General features: G+C 49.1%; 1 protein-coding gene across 5 annotated transcripts in view; it reads left to right on the forward strand.

The window, feature by feature from the left end:
* Positions 1 to 7,679: 7,679 nt before the first annotated feature.
* Mpp2 (MAGUK p55 scaffold protein 2) overlaps positions 7,680 to 27,987 on the forward strand; it is a 29,722-nt gene continuing 9,414 nt past the window's right edge. Inside the window, exons 1-4 of one of the 5 annotated variants that reach the window (XM_034506183.2) lie at positions 7,702 to 7,834; positions 7,974 to 8,112; positions 10,789 to 10,856; positions 15,258 to 15,376. In XM_034506183.2, coding sequence (XP_034362074.1) covers positions 10,826 to 10,856; positions 15,258 to 15,376 — 150 coding nt within the window. In that variant the 5' untranslated portion in view covers positions 7,702 to 7,834; positions 7,974 to 8,112; positions 10,789 to 10,825. Of the gene's footprint in view, positions 7,835 to 7,926; positions 8,113 to 10,788; positions 10,857 to 11,253; positions 11,378 to 13,558; positions 13,707 to 15,257; positions 15,377 to 27,987 lie in introns of those variants that run through there. The other 4 variants (XM_076935735.1, XM_034506181.2, XM_076935736.1 and 1 more) reach the window with 4 other exon arrangements.

A 27,987-nucleotide genomic window follows, 5' to 3' on the forward strand; every position in this document is an offset into this window, starting at 1 on the left:
GGATTGTCATCTCTTGCTCTGCCTGTCCCAGCCATGTGGAGCCTCTGAGAGTGACCCGATAAACTTTATGAAGAGAGAGGAATCTTTGCTTCTTAAGTGGTCCACTCACACGTTGGGGATCAGGCTGTGAACCTCGGTGTGAGCCTGCCATCTTCCTCTGTCTGTTCCACGATGCTGCTTGTCCAGACCAAATTGTGAAAAAATTGTGAAACATGGCATGCCCCCCCCCACTGTCACCTGACTCCCAGGGAGGGACTGTATGAAGTTTGTCATGGCTGTGTGAACTTGGTCACGGGACTTCATTTCCCAGTGAGCCCCCCCTCCCCCCTTAATCTCATGTAAAATGGAGCTCATTACCCTTCCAGCCTGACAGAGATGCCATGGCTGGTCTGATCACGTAGCTCAGCACTGTAGCTCTGGGCACAGCATGAGCAATGGATGCCCCGAGCCCCTCTGTGTGTGCACCTCTCTCCATGTGGATGCTGATCTTCACCCTCTCCCCAGTAAATCCTGTTCTCAGAGGAGGAGTGAGAACTCAGGGTCAGCGGCATCAAGGCGAGAGCCACAGCTCAGGAACTCCTAGAGGCCAGAACCGCATTCCTAGGTGGCAAAAATCTAGAAAAATAAATGAGATTTTCAGGATAAAATTTCATAGTATAGGCCAGAGGAGCTGTTTAGGAGGCCAGCATACCCCACATGCTAACAAGTTATGATTTGTTTGTTTGTTTTTCAAGTCAGGGTTTCTCTGTGTAGCCCTGGCTGTCCTGGAACTCACAGGTAGAACAGGCCAGCCTTGAACTCACAAAGATCTGCTTGCCTCTGTCTCCTGAGTGCTGGGATTAAAGGTGTGTGCACTACCACGATCCTGCATGAGTGTGTGTGTGTGTTGAAATAGGGTCATGAGGCTGGCCTCAAACCCACTATGTAGCCAATGATAAATTTGAGTGGATCATCCTGCCTCTGCTTCCTAAGTGCTAGGATTAAGAGAGATGCGTCACCACGCTCCATTTGAAATGAGCCATCTTATATCCCAACTAGATGCAAGCCTAGTACTCAACCCTGAACCCCACCCTCATGGCCACAAAGCTTCCGTGATGTGTCCCCTGTGGAAATCTAGGAAATCTGTCCAAATCTAGGACTCTTTGGCTGTCCTTTTCTCTTTGACTCATTTCAGGAACTATCCCCACTGGCGGTGTGAGGATGACAGTGCAGGGACTCAGTCGCTCTCAGTTTTGGCTAGAGGAAAGCTTCAGGCATGGAGTAGAGCTAGCCAGAGGCAAGGTGAGCTTCAGGTGGCAGAGCTGGAGGGACAGGATTGTTTGAGTCCAGGTGGTGCCTGCTGAGTCCCAGATGCCTAACATGTAGGGGCAGAGAAACTGGAGTTTCTTCTGCTGGGTTTTGGTCTTGCTTTGGTCCAATCTTTCTGTGTTACACCCCGTTTCTTCTGTCTGGAATAGGAGCTCTTACTTCATGTCATGTATATTAAAACTTAGCCAGGTGGTGGTGGTGCACACCTTTAATCTTAGCACTTGGGAGGCAAAAGCAGGGCAGATATATGTGAGTCTGAGGCTAGCCTGGTCTACAGAGTGAGTTCCAGGATGGCCAGGATGGCTAGAGAGAAACCCTGTCTTGAAAACAAACAAACGGACAAAAGTATGTAATTTATTTATTTATTTATTTATTTATTTATTTATTTTACAGATGTTCTTGATTAGAAGTTTGGCTTGATTCTCAGAAGAGACTTGGGACTTTGGAACAGTACTAGAATGGCGAAGCACCGTGAGAACTTCTGAAGTTGGTCTGAGTGCGCTTTGGATTAGGATGTGGGCATGAATAAGCCTTTGAGACCAGGAGAGGAAGGTTGTGATTTAAAAGTGATGCCCTCGGAGGTCAAGTGGGTGGACTTGTCATGTTTAATCTTCATGGCCAACTGGGCTGGTTCTAGAATCAAGGGACTTAATGCCCAGTATCATTGTCAATTACAATAGCTGTATGAATATGCAGTCATTTACCAATAACCGTTCATTAGTGTTGTGCTTGGTGCCAGGCCTGGCACCCCAGTCTGTTGTGAAATCTCTAGTGTTATCTAGGTGGCACTTCTAAGCCTTATTAACTCTTTATGGGGAAGGATGCTAGTTCAGAGAAATTATGAGCTCTTCCCAAGGGTATAGGGGCACGAAGCTGAAGTCCAGGCAGTTTCTTATCAGAAGCAATCCAGTCTCTCGGAAATGCCTCGCCCCCACTAGTTAAGTGCCTGTCTGTCCCTCCATCACCCATCCTGTCCCTCACACAGCAGCTGTCCTTGTTCAGCAGGCTTGTGGGTTGCATGGCTTTTAACCCCTGCTCTTTCCTACGCTTCTTCCCTCTTGGCTGTTTCTCTCATTTAGCTCTGGGAGGTGAGATAGGGGCTTTGGTGCCAGGACAGACCTGGGTTCCAAGCTTGGCATGGCCTCTTGAAGTCCACAGACAAGTTACTTAGCTTTTCTGAGTGTGATGTCCTCAGCTATGGGAAAGTGCTGGAGCAGGGTGAAGGCTTAGTGGGAAGAGAAGCTCAGAGGAGCCCCTGAGGGGTTTTGGCTCCAAATTGAGGTATCTCCCTTACAAATTGCCCCAGAAACAATCAAGAAACTTTTCTTTTTTGCCTAAGGTGGTTTGCACTGGCTAGACTGTCTGGACAGTGAGCCCTAGGGATCCTTCTGTCTCTACCCCCAGGGCCTCAGAGCTGGGATTACAGGCACATGCCACCGGATCTGTGTTTTACATGCATACCTGGGATGGAACTCAGGTCCTCTTATGTGTACAAAAACGACCTTACTGACTGAGCCATGCTTTCAGTTCAAATTTTTCCATGAAAAAGTTTTGATTTTTAAAGTGTTTGTGTGTGGTGTGTGTGTGTAGCTATGTGCACATGAATATAGTTGCCTGAAGGGACCAGAAGATGGCTTCCCCTAGAGCTGTAGTTAAAGACAATCATGAACCACTGAACTTGACTGCTGGGAACTGAACCTGGGTCCTCTGCAGAACATTAGTGTCCTTAACCACTGAGCAGTCTCCTCAGCCCCCCTCCCCCCCCCCCATCCTTTTGAGACACGATCTCCCTACATACTCCTGGCTATCCTGCAACTCACTATGTAGACTAGACTGGCCTTGGAGTCACAAAGATCTGCCTGCCTCTGCCTTCTTAGTTCTGGGATTACAGTGTGCACCACCATGCCTGATTTCCCCCTTTTTACTTTATTATTAGTTTGCTTTGATTTAAGACAAGATCTCACTAGATAGGCCCAGCTGGCCTTGAGCTTGCTTCAATCCTTCTACATCCTTCAGCCTTCGGAGTGTTGGCATGATAGCAATCTGATGCTTGGTCCAGCTGCTATGTTCTTCCCATTCCCTTAGTCAAGACTGAACACAGGGCTTTATGCACACCGAGCTGTGTTTATATTTCCTATGGTTTTCACTTCCGGGCAGACCTATCCTCTGAAGGTTTTACTGCCTCCCAGTGCTGTCACTCTGAGATCTTTAATCCACATTCTTTGGGAGACACTCATTTAAACCCCCGTTCCCAGGAACTCTATAAAATAGTCATGTGGCCCTGTCCTCAGAGATTCCGCACCCGTGTTTACTAAGCACTGGCTTTGGTGGAAGGCTCTGCTCTGAGCACGGGGAGCCACAGTTCAGTGACACTGCCACTGTCCTCAAAGAACTCCACACTCTACTGGGAGTAGGTATTTAAGGAACAGAGTAATTAATGATTCAAGAAATATTTGCTAAGAGGCTACCTCTTGTCTGTGGAAAAGGGTTTTTTAATTTGATTTTTTTTTTTTTTTTTAATGAGTAGACTAGAAGTTTTGACTTCCCAGTCTCCCCTGTAACAGATGAGTCATGGGCTAATTCTCCTGTGATGGAGGATGTTAGTGGTCATGCACACCTGAAGGTCCTGGCCTTTGGACATCCCTTCCAGCTACTGCCAAGCATTGCTAGCCAGCCAGGTGTGGTGGGTGTGCAACAGCATGTCTGCAATCTCAGCACTGGAGAGGGCTGAGGCAGGAGGATTGTGAGTTCAGGGCCAGCCTGGGAAAGTTAGTGAGACAGTATCTCTAAGAAGAAAAGGAAGGAAAGAACTGCCAAACTGTTTCCAATCCGGTGTCTGATACCAATTAAGAAAGGATTAGGATGAGTTAGTAAAAGGACCTCCATGGAGCCTAGGAACTATAGGAGTAGTTTCAGCTGTGCTGAGGCCCCTGAAGTTTAGCAAGAAAGAGAACAAACTGTTTCCAGTTTATTTCTTTAAGCTGGGGCACTGAAGGGAGGAGAGGAGAGAAGTGGGTGGCGGAGACCGGGCCAAGCAAGGTTCCTCTCAAAGGCGAGTGGGTGGTCAGCCGGGGACATACTCTTCAGGCGGCTTACTTCAGAAGTCCTTGGGTGGACCCCAAGGACCTGGGCTCAGTCAGGGCACATCTGCAGGCCTGAGAAAGAGACAAACCACCCACTAGTGCCCCTGGCACCTAGCCAGAGCCTTCCAAACTTCTAGAAGGGACCTGAACTTAAGGACTATTTTCTGTGTGCCTGTGCACAGATGGGGAAACTGAGGCTCAGCAAGGTCCCACAACGGGTTTAGCATGCACACACACTTTTTATGGGCTAAGATTTCAACAGGTCCGTTGTCACAACTTCCCACCCCATAAGGAAGAGTGGAACCAGGGGACAGAGAGAATAGTGGGTGATGTCCGGGATGGGGTGAAATGAGGAGACAAGGAGGGTGCTTCACAGGGGAGTCTGGGTCTTCTAGGTGAGCAGTTTGAATACAGGGCAGGGTTGTAAGTGGTGAACTTGGATGGCGGATCAGCCTTTAGGCTCCGTCTTGTGGTTGAAAAGAAAGCAAGAGGCCAGAATATCTCGGTATGGCTTTGAACACAAGACAAAGCTACCTGTCAGGTTGTTTGTTGTATTGAGGCTCAGATAGGGGATATGGGGACATAATATTTCCCATGTAGGTGTGCATCCAGGACTGTGCAAGGCAGTTCTTTGCACTATGGAGAAACACATTGGAATTTTAATAGTTTCAAAATAATGCTTTAAGTTTTGTGTATATGTGAATTGCTTCTAAACACACAGAAGTCAGTTCAGTAGTTCAGCTACAATAATTCATAAGAAAATCACCCCTTTCCTATTTATTTATTTTTTAAAGATTAAAAAAATTTTATGTATATGAATGTTTTGCTTAGTGTAATTCTACAGGTCATACATACTGAAAGAGGGCAGCAGATCCCATAAAACTACAGTTATAGACAGGTACTGGGGATTGAACTCAGGACCTCAGGAAGAGCAGCCAGTGCTCTTAACTGCTGAGCTATGTCTCCAGCCCTTTCCTCCCTTCCTTTCTCTCTCTCTCTCTCTCTCTCTCTCTCTCTCTCTCTCTCTTTCTTTCCCTTTCTTTCTTTTTTTTTTTACACTGATGTCTCCAAACTTCTTTTTTCCAGAGTGGTATAGCAAATAAAAAAGTTTTCAGAACAAGCTTTGGAGAGTTGCAGGTGTGTGTGTGTGTGTGTGTGTGTGTGTGTGTGTGTCCATGAGTGTGGTTGAATAGATTGGGCTCCTGCTGGCCATCACTTGGGGTGATGGCTTAGGGTCTTGGTTTTGTTGCTGTTGTTTTTTTCTTGTTGTCTTCATTCTCAAAGCTGCAGTCTGAACACCCACCACAGGAAAAAAAAAAAAAGTATTGAAGGAAAGCCCTGCCTGCACCCCTATGACTTCTGGAGAAAGACAGGTGTAATACAGATCCAGCATCGGAAGCAAGCATTTTTCCCAGGGGCACTGCAGCCCCTAGGACTACAGGGAGAAGAAGCTCAGCCGACTCCAGAGACCCAAGCTGGGTGGAGACGACTCTGCTCAGCATCCAGCAATGTGCCCTGGGGGCACGTCTTGTTAAGACATTTAACCAGGCCAGCCTGGTCTACAGAGTGAGTTCCAGGACAGCCAAGGCTATACAGAGAAACCCTGTCTCGAAAAACAAAAAACAAAAACAAACACAAAACAAAGACATTTGACCACACCACTAGAATAGCATTTCTTCATCCCTGTGACACATCTCTCCCCAACCTTCACCCCAGATGTTAGGTGCCTTGGCTATTTCAGTGTCACAGAAACTGGTACTTCATCTTGAACAAACAGGAGCATAGTAGTCTTTGTTGATAAATGTTTCCATCCACTAATCTTACAGGACTATTGTAGGAAACTTTCAATCAAATGTAAGGTGTGTGTGCTTGTGTGTGGGAAGGTCAGACTGTAAGAATAGTGAGTCAGACTACACTAGGTGGATTAGAACTCGAATCCCACCGTGGCCTTGGCATCCTGGATAGGATAAGTTTACTGTGAATTGTTATGAGGGTAATATTTGCTTGTTTGAGAAGTAATTAATAGTTTTGGGAGGAATCAATATTTCTCTCCCCCTCCCAACTAAGTTCAAACAGATTCCCTAAGCAGAGGTGACTGGGTAAGATCTGAGAGAGTCTTCACAATGGGAAGGAGACCTCTTTCCCTGAGTTTAGTTAGGAAGATCTAGTTGGGAAGCCTTTTTTCCTCAGACAGAAGCCTGTAGTTCCAATCACCACCATCTGGGGTCGCTACAAAACTTTCGCTTCTCAGGAATAAGCGGGGTCGGCTACTTAACAGCTTTTAGCATTTTGACCCGTCGCTATTTTGACTGTTCCCAAGTACTACTCTTTGCGAACAGAGTCGGCTGGGACCACATCTAGGGATGAATTCTCAAGTTAATTCACTTTCGAGATTTCCAAGCAAGTTTCCAGAATGCAATACATTTCTGACCTTAGGAGCCCAGTTATCAAGAAAGATATAAATGCCCCGCTCCTCAGGGAGCGCATATTTTATAGGGCAGCGGCGGGGTTGGGGGAGCACCCAAGTCAGGGAAGGCCCCGGCTTTCACAGACTGAATGAAGGCTGTTTTCCACACCGCAGCCACCAATAGTCTGAGGCAGTGCAGTATCTTTTACGAGCAGGTCTGGGAGGAGCCAGAGGCTGAGCAAGGCGGGCTAGCGGGCTTAACCCTTTGCTTTCTTCGTTTCGCTACCGGAGATAGAACCTAGGGCCTCCTGCACGTTCTAACCACCAAAGAAACCAGACACCACCGCCACTACTTACTTGTTGAAATGGGATTTAGGAGGGAGAGAGTTTCTTCTGCGCTTATGCCATGGTCAGAGGCAAGGATCAACTTCCTGCGTCCAGGCTAAAATTAGGATCTTGGTCCCTTTCATGAAAACGCACAGTCCCGCTCTCTTAACATTTCTGTTTTTCTTTGAAAACTTGAAGGTACTTGCCGTCTGAATGTATAACGCCACCCCCTGGCTGAGCCCCTACGAGAATTAGGGTCCTCATGTCCCATTGCTTTTCCAAACTGTGTTAGGAAAGAACAGACTTGCATGGGACTGGAACGCAGGACGAAGCGGTCCCGTTAAGGGGGTGATCCCATCAGGCTCAGTTTTTCCCCCTTTCTTTTATTTAAACATCATCGCCCTTTTAAAGAATTCCAAGGCGTCAAGTAACACACGTTGGTCCTTCTCAGAGTTGGGGGGCCGTGGGCTTTGCGGTGCCAGCTAACCACCACCTACCCGCCCACCTGCCTGCTGCTGGGAGATTACTTTACAGTGGACGGTGGGTTGCCGCGTCCCTTCTGTGCCCCAGCCCTCGCCTTTCTGTCTCCGCCCCTTCGCTCCTAGGAGGCCTTGCCGCTTTAAGAGCGCAGCTAGCGATTGACAAGCAATAACCGCGGAGCGCCCGGCTGCGCGGAATCGCCCCAAGCTAGGGGCTCCCCAAAACGCAGGTAGGTATTCCCAGGCCCCTGGGCCAGCACCCACCTCAGAACCCTTGCCTCCTTATTGACCTAGCACCCTACTTGGGGATCCTATTCTCCAGGTCCAAACTCCCGGGCCCCTTCCCCAAGTCGCCCCCTCCTTCTCCAGCTGCAGTACTCGGCTCTCTGTGTATGATGCCGGTGGGGGAGAACCGAACCCCTCATCCCAGGGATGCTGGTTCCTATGCCAGTGATGAGGGCTCCAGAGGGACACCGGACACAGAGATGCTGAGCTGAGCGGAGCACAGGTATTTGCGCGGCCTTTCCAGGGTCTGTGTTGGGTTGAGGGGGGGTGGACTTCGGATCCCGGCATTACGTAAGAGTCGTGCTGCTGGCGCTTCCGGCCCTGGGGGAGCTAGACTGAGATTGTACTGGGTCCCTTGGCACTCTGCACCCCAAGAGGCCAACACCTCCGTCTTTCCTGAGAGAGGGTCTTGGAGAGAGGCGTTCTGTTAACCTAGAGTGCCAGGGACAGGAGGTTGCAGGGTCTCGGAGCCAGGGTTTAAGGCATGGGGGTTCCAGAAGGAATCAGCACCAGAAGCAAGGTGCCAGGGTCAGAAAGTTAGGTCAACTAAGGGGATAGTGGGGAATGAAGACCGGGGGGAGAGGGGGGGGGCAATCATTCAGTGACCTCATCCCCTAGTCTCGGCGGGCGCGCAAGCAAAGAGCCTTCTTTGATGGCTCGCAACACGCCCCCTCCTTCCTAGGTCCTAGCGCCCAGCGGGTTAGGACTGAATTGGAGGGGCGGGGGCAGTCTGATTGTGAGTGCGGGCACGTCCGCCGGCTCCCTAGACCCCATCCTCCAGCCCTCAGTTATGTACAGTCCTCCCCATAACCCTGTCCGGCTCCAAAGTGCCTTTGTCAGGCGTTCCTCTTTCGTACCTCTCTGAATCTGCACCGATGGAGGGGGGTGGGTGGGAGGTTGGAGGAAACCTCTTCCTTTGAAGCTGGCGGGCTTCACCTACACACCCAGGGGTATGGGGGTTGGATAGCTTGGTGGCGGATGTGCTTGTGGAGGTGGGAGTGGGAGAGCCTTAGGTTTAGGCTTTTGGACACCGTGATGCTGGTACCGTGATGACTGGGCCCGGGGACCTTGGCACGGAACCAGGCTAGCTTGCCTGGCACTGCCGTTCTCCTGTGGGCACAGGCGGCCCCGCCCTCTCAGAGGCTAGGATGGGGGTGGGGCAGAGCGAGCCGACGCCGTGGGAACCAACTCCTCAGGGAGCAAACCCAGGCTCACTGGGCAGGACTCCTGGGCCTAGGGTTTCATACAGGATCCTCCCTGGCTCTTCCCCGTTTTTTCCTGCTCCAGGAAAAGAGGAACCCACAGCAAGCACCTCTAGTGGGGAACATGGCCTAAGGCCCAAGAAACTGCCCCCTGCTCTCTAGGAATAAGGACAGGAGAGTTGGTAGAGGGGACACTGGCTGGCACATTGGAACCTGGACATTTCTCTTAACCAGTGGTGCTAGCGTGAAAGGGGTCCCCCTCATCTCTCTCTGCCGATTCTTCTGGAAAATATCCAGGAGGAAAGGGAACTGTTCACCTCACCTTTGTCATTTGGTTTCCAGAGCTGTTATTATCTTAGGAGAGAGAGAGAGAGAGAGAGAGAGAGAGAGAGAGAGAGAGAGAGAGAGAGAGAGAGAGAGACAGGGACAGAGACAGAGACAGAGAGACAGACAGAGAGAGAGACAGAGAGAGAGAGAGAGAGAGAGAGAGAGAGAGAGAGAGAGAGAGAGAGAATTTTGCTCCTCTGAGAATTATTTTGGATTGGGGAGGGGAAAGGCTGGGAGGATGGAGTGGCCCGGTGGCTTCACTTTTCTCTAAGGGGGGGGGGGGTACGAAAGGCATTTAGTCTTAAAGTGGGCACTGCCAGCTGCTTCCCCCCTACTCCCCCACCTTGCTGAGAGCCACTGCCTCCCGTTGTCATGGCAACTGGGGAATTAGGGGTTTATCCAGTAGCACATGCCCAGGAAGGCAAGGGGAGAAAGAGTGGTGGGTCACCCTGTTCTCCTTTCCAGGGAGGATGAAGAAGCCAGTCGCAGCTTGGGAGACCAGAGATGAGCATCAGGGTTGCAAACTCCATGCTTGTTTCTGGCTACTGCTCTTCACTTTTCCCTGTCCCAGCCAACTCTAGGGGAGAGAGAGGGAGAGGGAGAGAGGGAGAGAGGGAGGGAAAGAGAGAGAGGGGGAGAGAGAGAGAGAGAGAGAGAGAGAGAGAGCACATGGCAGTGGGAACGGAAATGTCATTTCTGTCAGCTAGACACCAGTGTTTGTGGGGCACTCAAAGGTTCTAGGCCTGGGGCCCTGAGGCAAGTAACGGACTCCATTGCTGTCCTCGTGGAGCTTATGGGCCTGGGAAACTTTCCAATGTTTGCTCATATTCAGGACTCATACATAATTTTCCTACTTAAGAACCAGAATGTTAGGTTTTGTCTGTTTGTTTTTGAGATGAGTTCTCTATATGTTTCTATATGGGCTCCCCTTTCTGCCTTGGCCTGAGTGGCTGGTACTACAGCACAGGTGGGCATTATCATGCCCAATGAGAAATACTTATTTTGGGGACAGTGGTGACACACACCTTTAATCCCAGCACTCGGGAGGAAGAGGTAAGCAGATCTCTGCAGAGTTCTATGCTAGCCTGGTTTACAGGGTGAATTCCAGGATAGCCAGGGCTACACAAAGAAATCCTGTCTCTAAAAACAAAACAAACAACAAATAAACTAACTAAAAAAAAAAAAAAAGAAAGAAAAAAGAGAAATGCTTTTTATTTCTTGAGTCGCAAAACCTAGGTTTTCACTGAAGCTCTCCTACCAGCTTTGGGGCCTTGAGGAAACTGACTAACCTCTCTGATCCTCCATGTCTCCCCTGCCTCGCATACTTGGCTTTGCCCTGTGCCTTCTCAGTCTTCTCTCTCCTTCTCTAGGAGACTGACTTCAGAACCCTCACTGACTCCATTCACCATGCCGGTTGCTGCCACGAACTCCGAGTCTGGTAAGAAGAGGTGAAAGCTGTCAGCCTGCCTCAGTAGTTCCAAGGGGGATGGGCTAAGATCAGGGTGTGGACACAGCAATAACTGTTCATCCCTCCCTTGTTATACCTCACGTGGCCATTTGGTCGTTCAGGCTGCCTCCCCACTAGAGTAGGATAGAACTGGGGAAGACGTGGGCTTGCTCCAGTAGTGCTGTATATTGTAGCATGACTCACCTGCCCAAGGTCAGGATATTTGCCCCAGAGATGGTGCACACTGCAGCTGGACAGGAATGGCTGCAGCAGCAGACACCACCACTGCTGTTTTTTATGGCATTGACCTATAAGCCAGTCATCTCTGTCTTGTTTCCTCTTAGGTGAGGTGGCAGGATGGGATGGATGGTTTTGACTTTGCTCCTAGGTCTCCCAGACTCTGATGACAGCAATGGGCTCTCTTCATAGACACATACCTTCATCCATGCTCCAAAGTCTGCACCCCACCCCAGTGGATCCTGGGTCCTTGAATGTTTCCTGAGACCTACCAGGTTAAGTCCCATGTCATGTCCAGAGGCTCTGAAAGGGTTCTGGCTACAGCTATGAGATACCTTGAGAGACCTGAATTCTTCACAATAGACCCTGCTTCTCCCTCTGCAAGACATTCCAGGTTCCCACATTAGATGCGTTCTTGTCTCTACCCTCTGAGAAAATAAGCATTGTTGTGTGACAGCCAGAACCTAAACTGTGACCCCTTTGTCCCCCAAGAAAGGCTCCTTTTCCATGCCTTGCAGTGTCCCTCTGTTTCTTGGAGGGATCATGATTTTTCTCTTGCCCTGTGGCCTCTCCCCCTGCTCCACTGACCAGGTTCCCCACTCTAAGCTGCTTAGGAGTTAATGAGACCCATCCCTGAGCCTGTGATTAAAAGGTTTCTCATCTCGGGCCGCTCAGTAAACCTATTAACAGTGTCCAGCAGGGCTGCACAGGAAGACACTTCCCAGCTGCAGGTCTTCTGGTGGGGGCTCACAGGGCAGGGAACACCTCCTGGGGCTCTGTTCCCCCAAATGCAGTGCCATGGGCTGCTCTTTGCTTCCATGTCCAAAGAAAGAAATAACTTGTGCTCCCTTTCCTGAACCAGCCCTCTGTTGACTTCTCAGCTTTAGAATCTAAGAGTGCATCTTGTCTGTGGTGGTTCGAATAGAAATGGCCCCATAGGCTCATAAGGAGTGGCACTATTAGGAGGTGTGGCCTTGTTGGAGTAGGTGTGGCCTTGCTGGAGGAAGTGCGTCACTGTGGGTGGGCTTTGGGGTTTCAAATTCTCAAGCCAGGCCCAGCGGCTCTCTCTTCTTGTTGCTTGCTTGCCGTTATCATCTGGTGGTTGCTATACTTTCCATGGCTTTGACCGAGAGACAGCTGTGTCCCTTGTCTGAACAAGATGGTCGGGCTCCCCCTTCATTGTTCCCTCTTCCCCCCTCCCCCACACTTCTGCTTTGGGCTCTGCAAAGGTGAAACTAGCCAGTTCTTTCTGCCTCCCTTCCCCATGGATCAAAATGGTCCTTGTTGTAGTTAAGGAGAGTTTGGGAACGGCGTGTGTGTGATGCCACACGCAGGCAATGAGTTTAGACATCCTGGGCTCACTTCCGGCCCCTTTGTTTCTTTGTCTCCTCTTCTTTAAGACTGCTTGCTCGCTCATTTCTTTCCATGAATCAAGGTGAGAATGTGGACCTGCTTTCTGATGGAACTGTCCCTTTAAATATCTCTGCCATCCCTGGGTTACTGTCCTAATGTGTAATCCCGCCTGCTGCCATGGCAACCAGGGGTGCAAGGCAACATGGTGCCGCTCCTCTGGGAATGGCTGACTGGAGGTGGCAGCAACAGCAGCAGCAGTGCCCCAGTATTGGCCTCACGGGTACACGTGGGGTACACATGGGGGTACAGGGCCTGGGTAGCTTCCTCTTGCTCACTTTTATTCTTGCTGCATAAATGGACACTCACCTGTCCTCCACTCTCACTTTCCGAGTTGCCAGGCTTGCTCCAGGGCACCAACCCTCACCTGATGGATAATGCTGGCAGAGGGAGAAGCCATTGTTGAGATAGGTTGGAGAGCCGTGGCCTTTACTGCTCTGTGGATGTACCGCCATCCATCCTTTCCTCCCATCCCTGACCCCACTGTACTCCAGTGGTTGGCATGTGAAGTTACGATATTTGCCTCTTGTCAAAATGGCATTACTACACCTACCAGCGAGAAGGCCTAGAGCTGTTCTTGAGGGTTTTCTTTGGTTGAGGGGGTTATTGTAAATAAACCAGACTGGAGTTGGACAGAGGGCTGGGGTCAGAGAGCGCGCGCAGGGTAAGACTCAGCATCAGGTGAAGTAGAGCAGGGACATCTGTAGAAGAGAGATACCGGAGCAAGATGGGAGCCAAGCTCTGCCCGCTACCTGGGATTTCTGCACGGGCTGAGAGGGAGGTCCCAATCCACAGGGATTTACTCAAGTCCCTCACTTCCCTCAAACCGGACCTCATAGCCACCTCCCTACCTGCACCAGCACTAAGTGACAAGGATCAGGCCAGTTTAGTATGACTATCTCCTGCCACCGCCCTCCTCCCACCCATTACCGCCCCCTCCTCAACAGCAGGCGGGCTTTGGCCAATCAACAAGGCGGCTCTGGAGGCGGAGCCCTACTATTGGCTGATCCTGCAGCGCTCCAGGAGTCCCGCCTTCTTTAGCTCAGCCCGCGTCTGGCTGGGAAGGCGCCGACCTCGCGGGAGACTGTTTTAGGATTGCCAAAGGGGTCGCCATGGCCTGCAGCCCAGGCAGTGAGGCGTCCTTGGAGGGGATTTCCCTGGGCTCCTCTGAAGAAGCAGAGCTCCGCAGGGAAGGTAGGAAGAGGTTGGGTGGAGAGGCAGGGGAGGGGAACTCAACCTTTAACTGACCCTCCCATAGTGGGCTCTGGGGCACCTGGGCAGCGGCGCCCAAAGAGAAGATCTGGACGCCCAGCCTGTCAGGGGAGCAGATCTGGCAGAGGTCACCACTCCCCACTTGGCTCAGTCCCCAAAACCCAAGAGCTGGTTGTCTAGGGGAGTCAGAGAGTGGGACCCGCGACTGTGGACTTTTGGCAGAACGTAAAGGGCTCCTGACTTGGGACATTGAGAGCCCAAGAAGGACCTTTAAGTCTCAAGTCCTTGCAACGCCCAGGCCGGGAGGAGGGGTCTGGAAAGCCAGGCTGTTAAAAGGTGGGGAGGAGGAGTAGGAAAGAAATGGGGGTTCAGGAGCCCTAAGCCATCTTCTCCAAGCTCCAGTTTTAGGGTCCCTTTCTGCCCACCCTCACTCTTTGGGGGAGGGGAGCTCTGAGCCTGTTTCCCCACTCACCCCTCCTCCAGGATTAGGCTGCTCTTATGCAGATGTAGACGTGGGTGGCAGAGTAATGATACCCCTGCCCATCTTTGCTCCCAGCTGGGCACACTCCTTGTCTCCTTCCTCCCACCCCCTGGAGTTCCCTCCCACCTTAACCCAGGAGTGAAGGCAGCCTCCACCCATATCTCAGGGGATGGTGTCAGATGTGCTGATGTCCTGGGTTATGTCTCATCTCAGGCTGAGAATGCTCATCCCTGGGGTGATATGACTTTTGACCTCTGCCTTTGGTACCCAAAGCCATCCCAGAAACCAGGGTGTTTGTTGCTCCAGCCCCTGCTAGTATTCCAGGCTTCCATTTTGACTTTTTATGTTTTGTTTTGACGACAGGGGTTCTCTGGGCAACCCTGCCGGTCCTGAAACTTGCTCTGTAGACTAGGCTGGCCTCAAACTCAGAGATCCACCTGCCTCTGCCTCCCAAGTGCTGGGATTAAAGGCATGGGTCACCACTGCCCAGCTGGTTTTGACTTTTTATCATGCATTAACTTCTAAAGGATGTTTGTCAGAGTGGGAGGGAAAGACTGAGGTGGGGGGGGTCAGTGAGTTCTGCAGTATCACTTTAAGCTAGTGGTATATAGCTTGGACTGGTGTAGCATTGGTTCTGGCCTTCTGCATTGCTGCTTGCTTGGGCTTTCCCTTGAGCCTGCCAGCTACAGGTGGCCAAATCTGGCTTCCACGCATCACCCATGAAGAGGTTGAGTGGGGAATCTGCTTCTTTGGTGCTGGGCAGACTCTGGGATGGGACACTTACCCCTGCTTCCTGGTCAGTCTGATTCCTGTTGCTGGTAACCCCTACCTTTCCAGGAAGGCATTGCTAAGGTGGAAAAGACAGATCAAGAAAACTGCCACCTGTCCCCAGGATCAATGCCTGAGGCATGCAAGGGCCTGGGGGTGCTTATGAGGGGAGAGTAGAGAGTGCTGTTGGGTGACTTCCATGGGGCTGGGGGGGGCAGGGTCTGTGCTGGATTTTGGTCTTCTGTGCCCAGCTGGTGCTCAGCGAATCACCACCCCTCCCCCAGCTATGCAGCAAGTCTTGGACAACCTGGGATCCCTGCCCAATGCCACCGGGGCTGCGGAACTGGACCTGATCTTCCTTCGAGGCATAATGGAAAGTCCGATAGTCAGATCCCTGGCCAAGGTATGGTGTATCAGGGAGGTGGGTGATGTACCTGGGAACCTCAGGGGACCCTAGGAATGGGGCATCTGTCAGAAGCCACCTGAAAGGGTGTGGAAGGGTAGTGTGAGTGGGTGATGAACCTGAGGGAGCAGGTGGAGGAGCATCTCGCTGCACCTGGCTGGTGAGAGGGGGAGGCGGAACACCTGACAGAGAGAAGCGCATCCCTGTGTGTTGGAATCTCCAGATTGGTCCTGCCCACTTCTCTGCCTTTGGGTGTTTGTGCATGTGTGTCAGGTGGGAGGCAGGCTCAGTATGAAGAGAAAATTATAAGGATTTTGTAGTGGCATGTTAGGAGCAGACACAGGCACGCTGGGGGTGCACAGGGACAGGTGTGTGCCTGAGCCTCTGGGGAGGGGTGCAGAGGAGGCCTTGTGGGGGGGAAGGGCTAGTGTGAGTGTGGGGGATGCAGAGAGGGGCGGGCATCTTGGGCCATAGGAGAGCTTGGGCAGAAACCTCAGAGTGAGAGGTAGTTAGATGTGAGAAGCTGGAGCATCAGGTGCTAGACAAGGATGCTGAGCTGTGAAGCAGGCTGTAGAGGGAGGGCACTGGGGATGGAGCCTGGGGGCTCAGACATTTACCTCAAGCATCAAGCAAGCTCTGTACATTTTAGGCAGGAAGGGACAGTGACATAGGTGTTTATAGGAGCTCCCCCTACCCCCAGGCAGCCACATGGAGGATTGCTCGGAAGGTTTCCGAGACCAGATAGAGATCACGTGGTAGTTAGAGCTAAGATTGCTAAGAGGCACCAGATACTGAGATGGCACCGCTCTCCATAGAGAGGTAGAACTTGTGTTTGGGATGGAGTGGGACACCCTGGGGCACTAAGGTTTCACTCTAAGCAGGAGATGCTGGTGTTGGCCTTAGCGGAGAGAGAGTAAACACAACAGTAGCAAGATCATCTTCTGTGGGGAAGGAGGTGCCCATAGGCTGGGCTGGAGGCTGCTGGGAAGTCAGGCTGACCACTGGGAAATCTGAGGAAAGGCAGGCATTTCTCTCCTGGGATTCAAGGGTCAGGGCTTGAGCGGGTGATCAGAAGCAAAGTTGGAACAGTCATTGAAGGGGAGAGAATCTGGTGAACCAGGACCCAGACAGTCCATGGCAGGCACCGATTTCTCAGAGAAGGACAACTTGATCCCTAGGTAAAAAGGAGGAAGAAGGTGGCTTTGATTCAGGCCCCACATGAGGGTAGATCCACGAAGGAAGCCTGAGGCGTGACTTCTGGGAACCAGGTTGGGAGGAGGAGGAGGTAAAGAGGCAGGGGAAAATCTAGGTGAGGGATGGGGGGGGGTTCTCTTTAAGATTGGGAGATAACTGGAAGTGTGCGTTTGTGGGGTTGGGTAGAGATGGAAGAGATGGCCAAGGTCAGGGAGAGGAAGGTGGGAAGTAAAATATTTCCTAGGAGCGCAGTTCTGGGGGATGGCTCGACCAGACAGGGTGTGGCTGCTATAGAGGGTCTGTTGTTCAGGGCTGTCCTGGAGAATTAGGCTGTGGTAAGTGGACATGGCTACACACACCTGGGCATCTGAGGCAATGACAGGGAATGAGACTAAGGCAAGATTTAGTCTCGTGGGAACAAGGGAAAGGCAGTTAGAAGCAGGGTCTTCAGGAGTGAATGGTGGGGTGGGTTATAGGGCAGAGAGATAGCATAGAGGGTGGAGGGGTCGCCTTGTTTTTATTTCCCTCTCTGTGTGTGTATACATATGTGTATATATACATTGTGTGTACACTCATGTGTGTACACATGCGTGCATATGTTTATGTGTTGACAACATGCATCCTGTGGTCCTCTCTGATCCCCACCTGGGAGTTGACCTGTGTAACTGTGTGTATGTACATGTATGTGTGTATACACTGTGTGTACACTCATCTGTGTGTACACACACATGCATATGTTTATGTGTATGTAACTACGTGTGTGTGCACTGTGTGTACACTCCTCTGTGTGTGTGAGTGAGTGCATGTGCACACGAGTGCATATGTTTTTGTGTGTGTGTAACCCGGAGATTGAAATTGGGTATCATCCTCAACTGCAAGCCCAGGGACCCTTCTTCTGCACTTCCCCAGCAATGAGATTACAGATGTAAATCTCACTGGCTGGCTTTTTACCTGGGTGCTGGAGATCCAGCTCAGGGCCTCATACTTGTACAGCTGTACACTTTACCAACGGAGCCATCTGTCTAGCCTCAAGTGGTAGATTTCCTGTAAGGCCTGGTGGGGACTCTGTCGTGGTGATAGCCATGAGGTAGGGAATGGAGGTTAGGTCTTGCTGGAGGGAGAGAGCACATACCCAGCCTACACTGTTGTCCAGCATGAGGGAAGCTGAGGCAGGAGGATCATGAGTTTGATAGCCTCAGCTACATAGTAACACCCTGTCTCAAAGAACAGAACAAGAGCCAAGTATGATGAAGTATCTCTTTAAACTCAGCACTTGGGTGGTGGTAGAGGCAGGGACATCAGGAGTTCAAGGTCAGCCTCAGAGAGTTGGAGGTCAAAATAGGCTTCATGAAATACTGTCTCCAGAAACCACGCAAAGCAAAGAAGAAGCCAAACACAGAGAAGAACAGATGATCAAAAAGTCTGAGAAATTCTGGGGAAAAGAAAACATTGAGTGGAGAAACAAGAGAAAGGCTGGCTGCCTTTCCCTTCCTTGGTCATTGATGAGAACATCATTCATTCATTCATTCATTCATGTATTTATTATGTAAAGCCAGAATCCAGGCATGCCCATACTGCTAGCTTCTGGGGTCTGAGGCAGGAGGATTGCTTGAGTCCAGTGCAGGGCCAGCCTGGGCAACACAGTGAGACTGTCTTACTTGTGTTTCAAATGTTGAGTGCATAAGCTCCACACAGGCGGGAAGGTTTGTCTGCCTGGATGACCATCGTGTCTCCTGAGCCCAAAACAGTATTTGGCTCATAAGTGGTGTTTACTGAGCGGATAAATAGAAAAGATTGAAGAAAATAATGTAATCACTCCTTGAACACCCGTTTCCATGATGTTAATACTCACACTGCTTCTTTGGGCTTCTATGCTTTGTTTTGAAGCCATACATATACAAATACCCATACATACACACACATACACATACACACACATACACACACATACACATATATATGTTGTTTGTTTGTTTATGTGTATGTGTGTTTGTCCATGTGAATACACACTACATGTGCATGTGCTTGGGTGTCCATAGAGGCCAGAAGAGGGCATTAGATTGTCTGGGCTGGAGTTACAGGGGGCTGTGAGCCATCTGACATAGGTGCTGGGAACGGAACTCAGGTCCCTCTGCAGAAGCAAGAGGTGCTCTTAACTGCTGAGGCCCCTCTCCAGCTTGTACCCTTTCCTTTGAAGAAATAAAGATGCTGTATGTTATAGTTCATCCCTTCCTCTCCCTCATTCCTACTGCTTTCCCTCCCCAAGAGTAAACATGTGTGGTGTCATTTCCCAGGATGCTTGCTTTCCTTGACTATATATGGGTTTAGCCACTAGTAATATTCCCTTTTTATACATGCCTTTAAATTTCCCATAAATGGCATGGTATTATAGTCCACTTCTGTCCCTGAGATTTCTAGTTCATGTAGGGAGGGGAGTTATTGATCCAAGTACACATAAAGATAGTGGGACTCCCTTGAACTGTTGGGCACAGTTCTCACAGGTGCTGAGCACAGGAGGTACTGGATTGGACTGTAAGCAAAGTCCCTTCTCTAGAAATGTGTGGGGCATAAGCTAGTCAGATTGTACTTCCAGAAAATTCTGGGCGTGGTACTCAGTGCGTAGAACTCTACAGGAGATACTGAAGACATTTGTTCAACTCTGAGAGGTTATGTTAGTTTGCTGAGGGCAAACTTGTCCTTAGAACCTTTCATTCTGGTTCTGAAACAGAGGTGGAATCTTCAAGCAGGACTTCAGAGTGGTAAACCCCTCCCACCTCTGTGTGGGTGACCTTCCCATGCAGGATTTGACTGCTTACCAAAAGTCATTACAGCTTCTCCACTTTCCAACATGGGTTTGATTGGGACACTAGGATCTACTTCTTAGCAGTTTTAATGACTATATGGCCATAGATATTTGTGAACCAACAGACAAAACACAGTAATTAAATATTTAGCTGTAAAATCTTGGTTATCCTGAAGAAGTAACCAGGAGCCTCCAATGGGTCCAGGTTAAACTGTTTGCAGTAGTTAAGTACCTGCCTCCTCCCTTTGCCTTTGAGGAGGTGGACTTGACTCTTGTCTCTGAAGATATGGGAGACACATGGGAGGGTTTGGGGTGGGTAGAGCTGGGGCCAAGCATAGGGGTACCTGAGGGAGCAAACCCAGAGAATGAAAGGTTCTAAGGGCAAGCTTGGCAAGCAGCTCATAAATCCAAAGGTTGGCTGTAGAGAGCAGGTGGCAATGCTGGCAGGTGGCTGGCATCTGGGAGGGCTGACATGGTTCCAGCAACAGGTGCTTCAACAGGAGCCAAGGCCGAGGTGAGGAATCAGGAAAGTTGCTAGGCAGCAGGCTCACCCGCCTGCAGGGAGGCCTGGGAAGACAGTATTGAGCCAGTGCTCCTGTTGGAGAACAAAGAGCAGTGGTTGAAGTCAGAAGACATCCCCCCAACACACACACACACACACACACACACACACACACACACACACACACACACACACAGGCTTTTGGGTTTCCACAACACGATATCTTAATGGAGAAAGGACTGAGTCATGGTTTCAGAGTAGTCCATCCTCAGGGAGGGTGCAGGTGATGGAGGCTCATTACATCACTGTGTACCAAGAACCAGAGAACAGCTGAAGCTATGGGCTGGGCTGTAACTTTGTTTCTTTCTTTTTGGTTTTTCTGAGATGTAGCCCTGGCTGTCCTGGAACTCGATCTGTAGACCAGGTTGGCCTTGAACTCACAGAAATCGGCTTGCCTCTGGGATCCTGAGTGTGCTACCACTGCCTAGCCTGGGCTGTAACTTTCAATGGACAGTTCCTAGTGTCTTATTTCTGCCAGATAGGTCTTCCTCCTAAAGGCTCCGTAACCCTCTTAAGTAATGCTGCCAGTTAGGGGGACGAGCTTTCAATAACATGAGTCCATGCATGACATTTCAGGTTCAGACCTTAACAGTATGGTATATCTTTTGGTCTCTGTGGGCATCAGTTGTTTCTTCTGAGAAGTGAGAGCTGCACCTGCTCGGTAAGAGAATCAAGTGGGGGTGGGTGGTGGTTATGGTCATGGAAGTGTAGTTATGGTGAGGTCTTAGCTGTCAGCCTGAAGTTCCTCAGAAGGTTTTGTCCTGTGGTTAGGTTGTAGTAGACGAGCTGGCAGTGCAAGCCTGGGCTCTCGGACAGTGAGGGCACAGGGGAGCCTTGTGTGGTGGGGTGTGTGGCAGTGGGGTACCCCGAAAATCAGTAAGCTTTTGCCACATCTCAGACCACCTGCTGTGCTGTGGTTTAGTTCTCATGGTTTTGTGGGCAAGTTGGGTGGCTTTTCTAGCCTGGGCTTGTTCACCTGGGTGAGCTGGGTGGTCTAAGATAGCCTCACCCATGTCTGCTGTCTCATCTTGGAAGACTGCAGTGCCCGAGATGATTGGATCTCACTCTATATAGTTTCTTAGCCTCTCAGAGGGTGGCCACATCTTCTTGGAGAAACATGGCGGTTTCTCCAGCAAGGGAAGACAAGTCCCAGATCGTGGCTACTGCCAAGCCTCTGCTTGCTTGCGTGACATTTGCTAAAGTCCCAGTAGCCAAGTCACGGTTGCTGAAGCCTGATTGAAGTTCTGGAACATGGCTTTCTGGCATTTGCTTCAGTTCTTGAATTTAATTACTAGCCCCAGAGTTCAAAGGAGAATTCTGTCCTTTGCCAAGATCAGAACACTTGGAGCAAGAGGGTGGGGGAAGAGCTTTGTGGAGAGATGACCGTGGCGGTTCTGTGGCTGCAGCCTGCTGTTGGCGCTGGCTCAGGAGTTGGATGCATGGAGGGTGTGTGTGTGTGTGTGTGTGTGTGTGTGTGTGTGTGTGCAGCCTAGGCTGACCTTGAACTCAGTACGTAGCAGAGAATGACTTTGAGTTCCTATTTTGACCTTCCTAGTGGTGAGATTATAGGCATGTACCCCAGGCCTTGTTATGTGAGATGCTGGGATCCCCATGGCTTCCTGCATGCCAGGCAAGTACTCTACCATCTGAGCTACATGCTGGTCCATGTTGAGCATGATTTTGAGATCAAAATGATACGTGGTTACCACGGATACTCAAATCACTCTCCTGGGTCCCAGCTCCAGTGTGTCTAATGTTGTTGTGTGTACATCAACCACTTCTACAGAAAATAAGAAATCTTTTGGAGAAAGAGATGGCTCAGCAGTTAAGATCACTTACTGCTCTGCCAGAGGACCCTAGTCTGGTCCTGAGAACCCACATGACAGCTTGCAATCACTTGTAACTCCAGTTTCAGGGTACCCAACATGTTATCTGGCTGCCTTAGGCACTAGGCACATATATGGTACATACATGTACATGAAGGCAAAATACTAATACAGCTAAATTAAAAAAAAATAAGTCACAGTAAAACATACTGAGTAAAAAATAGTAGATAAAAATAAATTTTCACTCAGTAAGTAAATTTTCATACTAAGTGAAAGACAAACAAACAAACAACCCCTAAGCCGGGCCCCTAGGATTTACATATATAGTATGATTTTATTTTTCTAAAGGTAAAAATGGCTACAAATTATATTTACTTTAGGACCGTGTAGAATCCGTACAAACGGAATATAACTTAAACAGGAAGCCAGGGAATCGTGGCTGTGGGCAGTGGAGATGGCGGGTGGGGCCTGTGGTTAGAGGACATTGTTGATAAACTTCCACACCACTGTGCGTAGCCAATTACGAAGACTTCAGGAACTCAGCACTGTGAAGCCAACCCTGAGTTCCTAAGGCCTCCAGAAGTTTGTTGGCGATTGCGACAGGGGCTGAGAGGGTTCAGTGCTGGAGGGCCAGCTGCTTCTCAGCTCTCTGAAATGCTTGCTTTGTGTTTAAAGGTTTTGTAGTCAGAGTTGTCTCTGGGTTGCAGACGTTGATCTTGGGACTGCCTATGGGTAAGATTCCAGGCAGAAGTCATAGGGACAGGGATGGAGCAGCCCTCGATGGGGTGAGGGGTCATTGTATTAGTCAGAGTTATCTAAAGGAACAAAACTGGTAGATTTATATATATACATATGTATGTGATATATGTGTCATATATATGACATATCATATATACGTGATACACACAACACACACACACACGCACGCACGCACGCACGCACACGCACGCACACGCACGCACGCACACATTCATTCTACCATGACCACATTCCTGGCGCCTAAATGCATTTGCTCTTTCTTGAAGCTCAGGATTTGAGCTTCTATGTTCCCAGCATTGGTCTTAGGCAGAGAGGTGACCCAGAGCAGGGAAGATGTCATTCTCAGGCTCGTGGACTTGCTAACCCAATGATTGGGCTCTGGGGGTATTCACCCTTTACAGGCTTGTTTCTGTCCCTGCATGCAGCTCCTATGTCCCTTCAATGGCCCACACCCCCTTAACAGGAACATTGTCAAGCCAAGAGGAAGGTGGACCTTTCAGGTGGTCATGTCTAGTGCTGTTCCCTGTCCCTGATTGGGGAAGAGAAGTGGGGGGAAGGAGCTTTGCAGCCTTGTTGGTCGCCAGGCATTGTGTTTGTCTCCTTCCCTCCTCTCTGTATCTCGCTATGAGATGTTATTAAAGTCTCATTTCAGAGAGCTACTCCAGTAAATTGTCCTCTGGCCTCTGCGTGCACTCTGTGGCATGCTCCCCCCTCCCCCCCCCCACCAATAAGTAAAATGTAATAAAATAAGTAAATGTAATAAAAAAATAAAATATTCCTGTATGAAGCTGGGTTTGGTGGCTGGCTCATGCATGCCCGCGATCCCAGCACTTAGGAAACTGGGGAGGGAGGGGCTCCGAGGCGAAGAGACCAGCATGGCAATATATTGAGAGCCTCACCCCTAAAACAAACAAACAGACAAACAGAACTTTTTCATCTTCTGAGCTTAAAAAACATTGTGGAGTTTTTTTTTTTTTTTTTTTTTTTTTTTTTTGTTTTTTTTTTTTAAATTTTGTTTAGAGCCATCGTCCATCAGTCCCGTCACCCAGTCCACTTCAGCATGGGGTAACTCACTGTCTGGCTTCATCCACACCTCCACCTTTCCTGAAGCAAATCACTTACATAGCCAGCTTTAACTCTGGGTCTTTCAGCACATACATCAAAGACAAGGATTCTTTTTTCTTTCGTTTTATTTATTTACTTTTTCAAGACATGGTTTCTCTGGGTAGCCCTGGCCATCCTGAAACTTGCTGTGTAGACCAAGCTGGCCTTGAAGTCACTGATATCCACCTGCCTCTGTCTCCCAAGTGCTGGGATTAAAGGCATGTGCCACATACCCATCTGAAGGTATTTTTAAAAAAGCAATAACATTACTATTATCACACCTAAAAAATGAAACAATAATTTACTTAGGTGTTATGTATGTATTGTGGTGTTTGTGTGTGTGGTGTATGAACTTTGTGTGTGACTTTGCACACGAGTGTGAAGCCTGGAGACTGATGTCTAATATCTTTCTCCACTTTAATACTTTTAAAGGTGCCTTTATTTTTATTTTACGTGTGAGTGCCTGCATATATGTACATGCAACATGTTCCTGGTCCCTGAGGAGCCAGAAGAAAAACGCACTGGGACCTAATCAAACTGGATTTAGAAGCAACCATGAGCCACCAAACCGGGGTTTTCTGCAGGAGCAGCCAGCGCTCATCTCTCCAGCCCTTGCTTTTTTAGTCAGTCTCTCACAGATACCAGAGCTCATCAGTTTGACCGGGCTGGCCAGCCAGTGAGCCTCAGGAATCTGTGAATCCTCTTGTTACCTCCTCATGCCCCCCCCCCCCCCCCCCGTGCATGCCAGTGTCACAGGCACACGCCCCACTTCCACCTTTTACATTAGTCTTGGGCATCTGGATTCAGGTCCTGATGCTCGCACAGTAGGATCTTTACTGACAGCCATCCCCCAGCCTCCTACTGTGTAGTTTTAATAAATAGCATTAAGGAATCCTGACGGCCATTTTTGGAAATATCAAAGTAGATCTACAATTCATGCCATACATCAGAATAAGCTTCAAGCAGATCAAAGATTTAAGTGTGAAACTATGCATCCTAGAAAAAGAAAAAAACAGATTTGTGTATGGGAAACCACCCCTCCCAACCTCAAAATTCAGATGCATGAAAGATTAATGAATTCAGCCATATTAAACATATATATATACATACATATATATATATATGTATGTATATATATATATATATATATTTTTTTTTTTTGCAAGGCAGTGCTACCATAGGCGGGATCCAAAGACAAATGACAAGCTAGAGGAAAACGATTTGCAAAAGATGTCACAAATAAAGGGCTAATCTTCTCAATATAGAGAGAACATTTAAAAATGGGAAAAGGGAAAAAAATCAAATAGAAAAATTTGGCAAAAGACATGAACAGACAGTTCACACCAGAAAACACACAGATGGTCTTTAAACATACGAAGAGATGCTTGGCTGCACCCATAATAAGTAAAATGCAAATTAAGCCCCACTGACAGATCGTTTCCTGTGGGAGTGACTGGCAGGCACTCAGAAGCTTGATCAGTACAGGGAGGAGCTTTGGGATGCTGGTGGGAGAGGAGGTTGGCTGAAGCTCCAGGGTATCCAAGACATCTGCTTGACCCAGCCAGACGTTCCAGAGGTGTATGTAGGACTCTCCACGGATAGAGAGCACTGTGCCATGCTTATTTACCACAGCCTTACTACAATAGTAAAATATTAGAAAGAAACCTAAATATTCAGAGATGGTTAAGAAACTTATTCCAGGTGTGCAGTAGAGTCTGCGCAATCATTAAAAAGGTGACAACTATGGAGGGAAGCTCCATTTGTGGCATGGGGTGGTTTCTAGAGAGAATTGTTAGGTTGGAAACTCAGATAATAGCTGGTGTGGTGATGCCCATCTTTAACCCCAGCACTTGGGAGACAGAGGCAGAAGGATCTCTGAGTTCACATAGTGAGTTCAGGCCAGCCTTGGCTACATGGTTGAGACCCTGTCTCAAACAAAGAAACAAAAAAGCCCAAACATAAAGGGCTGGGGAGATGGCTCAGCAGTTAAGAGCACTGGCTGGTCTTCCAGAGGTCCCAGGTTTAATCCCAGCAAACTACACTGTGGCTCACAACCATCTTAACTACAATTGTGGGGGAATCTGACACCCTCTTCTGATCTCTATGGGTACAGCATGTACATGGTGCACAGCTGGACAGGCAAAATACCCGTACAGGTAAAATAAAAATGACTAAGATCTAAAAATAAAACCCCAAACAAACAAAAAGAGAAAGCAGAAAGAGAATAAAAGAAGGAGAAATAAATAAATTGGCATTTTAGTTTTGTGGAAACAGTGTAATCCCTAAACTGATGGAATGATTTCTTCTGGATTCCTGGTGCACACGTGTGTGTGTGTGTGTGTGTGTGTGTGTACAGGATATAATGGGATGGAACTGAAACTTTGTTTGTTCTTTAGTGTAGGTTTAAAAATTGAGCTATATCAGTGTACAAATCAAAAATAAAGGTAAGAGGGAAAAACACAACCTAAAGTTAAGGGACACTGGATGCAACTATCTAGATACTAAGTGTTGCTGATTGTACAGAAATGGTATTACCTCAAGGAACTTTTGTACAGTGTTCCGACTATACACTGTGGCACGGGATGCAGGATTTGAATGCCCCTGTCTTCTCTAAACTCCAGGTAGCCTTTACTGCAATAGTATTAACAGTGTATCTTTTAGGGGGTGGTTGGCTCTTGAGGGTGGAGCCCTTCTCCATGAGATTAGCAACTTTACAGGCTGCTGGAAAAGAATTAGTGTGGTTCTTTTTAAAGCCTTCTGACCTCCCTATGAGGCCTAGGCAGGAAGGGCCCCTTCAGCCACTGAGCAGAGTGGCCTTTAACCTTCCGTCCTGGAAGATTGTAAGAAAGAACTTTTTTTGTTGCTTTGTTTGTTTGGTTTTTGGTTTTTCGAGACAGGGTTTCTCTGTGTAGCCCTGGCTGTCCTGGAACTCACTCTGTAGACCAGGCTGGCCTCGAACTCAGAAATCTGCCTCCCAAGCGGTGGGATTAAAGGCGTGCGCCACCACCGCCAGGCGAGAGTTATTTTAATAGAAACCATCAATATTGACTACTATGGAAATGGCCCTTGGGGACCAGTGAGACAGCTTAGGGGTAAAGGGCTGACCATGCGAGCTGGCCGACCTGAGTTTGAACTCTGAAACCCACAGAAATGTGGAAGGAGAGATACGACTCCATGAGGTTGTCCTCTGATCGCCACACGTGTGCTGTGGCAGACTCACCAACACACACACACACACACACACACACACACACACACACACACACACAGAGTGAGGTAATAAAATTCAGTTTAAAATAAACAATACACAAGAAGCAATATGGACTGAGAGCCAGTCTTGGTCTCTGAATTCCGTTCCCCAGACAAAGGACTCTGTTCCCTGGAGAAGCGGCTGGTCCCTGACCTGGGTCAAGGGAAGTATTAGGTGAGCATATGTCATGGTGGAAGAGGATGCTCTCAAATGGATGGACTCCTGGCAACAAGACACAGGTGTGGATGCGTTACCCTTGGAGAAAACGAGCCAGTGAGGATGAAGCTGGACTTCCCTTCACGGTCCACACCTGTGATCCAGCACTTGGGAGGCCGAGGCAGGAATATTGGAGTTTGGGAACAGTCTGGGATACATAGCAAGACCCTTTCTCAAAAACAGCTAGCCAAAGCCCAAACCCAAACCCAAACCCAAGACAAACAAGAGAGATATTGATGGAAATACATAAAACCCACTGAGTAAAAGATCAAAGGAGGTGGTGGGGTAGGGATGGGAGGAGAGACGACTCGTGACTCTCCTTCCCCAGGATCTATAGGCATCTCTGGGCAGATGATTGCTGAGGGGGATTTTCTTCAGTGCTAGGTACTAGGAAAGTCCTCCATGCTTCTGTAAATGAATGAGCATCTAAGCCATCCTGTGGGTTGAAACCCCTTTGAGGGTTGCAGAGCAGATATCCTGCATACCAGATATTTATATTACAATTCATAACAGTAGCAACAAAAATGATTTTATGGCTCAGAGGCACCCAACATGAGGAATTATGTAAGAGGGTCATAGCATTAGGAAGCCTGAGAACCACTGCTCCAAGCAGTCCTGACTGAACTCACTGACTCACTCAACAAACAAATTGAATAATACATGGGGGTAGCGGGAACCAGTTGGGAAGAGGAGGGATCCCTGGGAGTGGGAAAGAGATGAAGATAGGGTGGTAATGAGCAAATATGATCAAAATTCATAATACAGGGCTGGGAGGCTGGTCAGAGCCTGGCTGCTCTTCTAGAGGATCCGGGTTTGATTCCCAGCACACGTGGCAGCTTAACAACTGTAACTCCAGAGCCAGGAGGAAATCTAATGCCACCTTCTGACCTGAGGCCC

This window comes from Arvicanthis niloticus, chromosome 6 (genome assembly GCF_011762505.2).
Source record: "Arvicanthis niloticus isolate mArvNil1 chromosome 6, mArvNil1.pat.X, whole genome shotgun sequence".
In the NCBI taxonomy this organism is placed as follows: Eukaryota; Metazoa; Chordata; class Mammalia; order Rodentia; family Muridae; genus Arvicanthis; species Arvicanthis niloticus.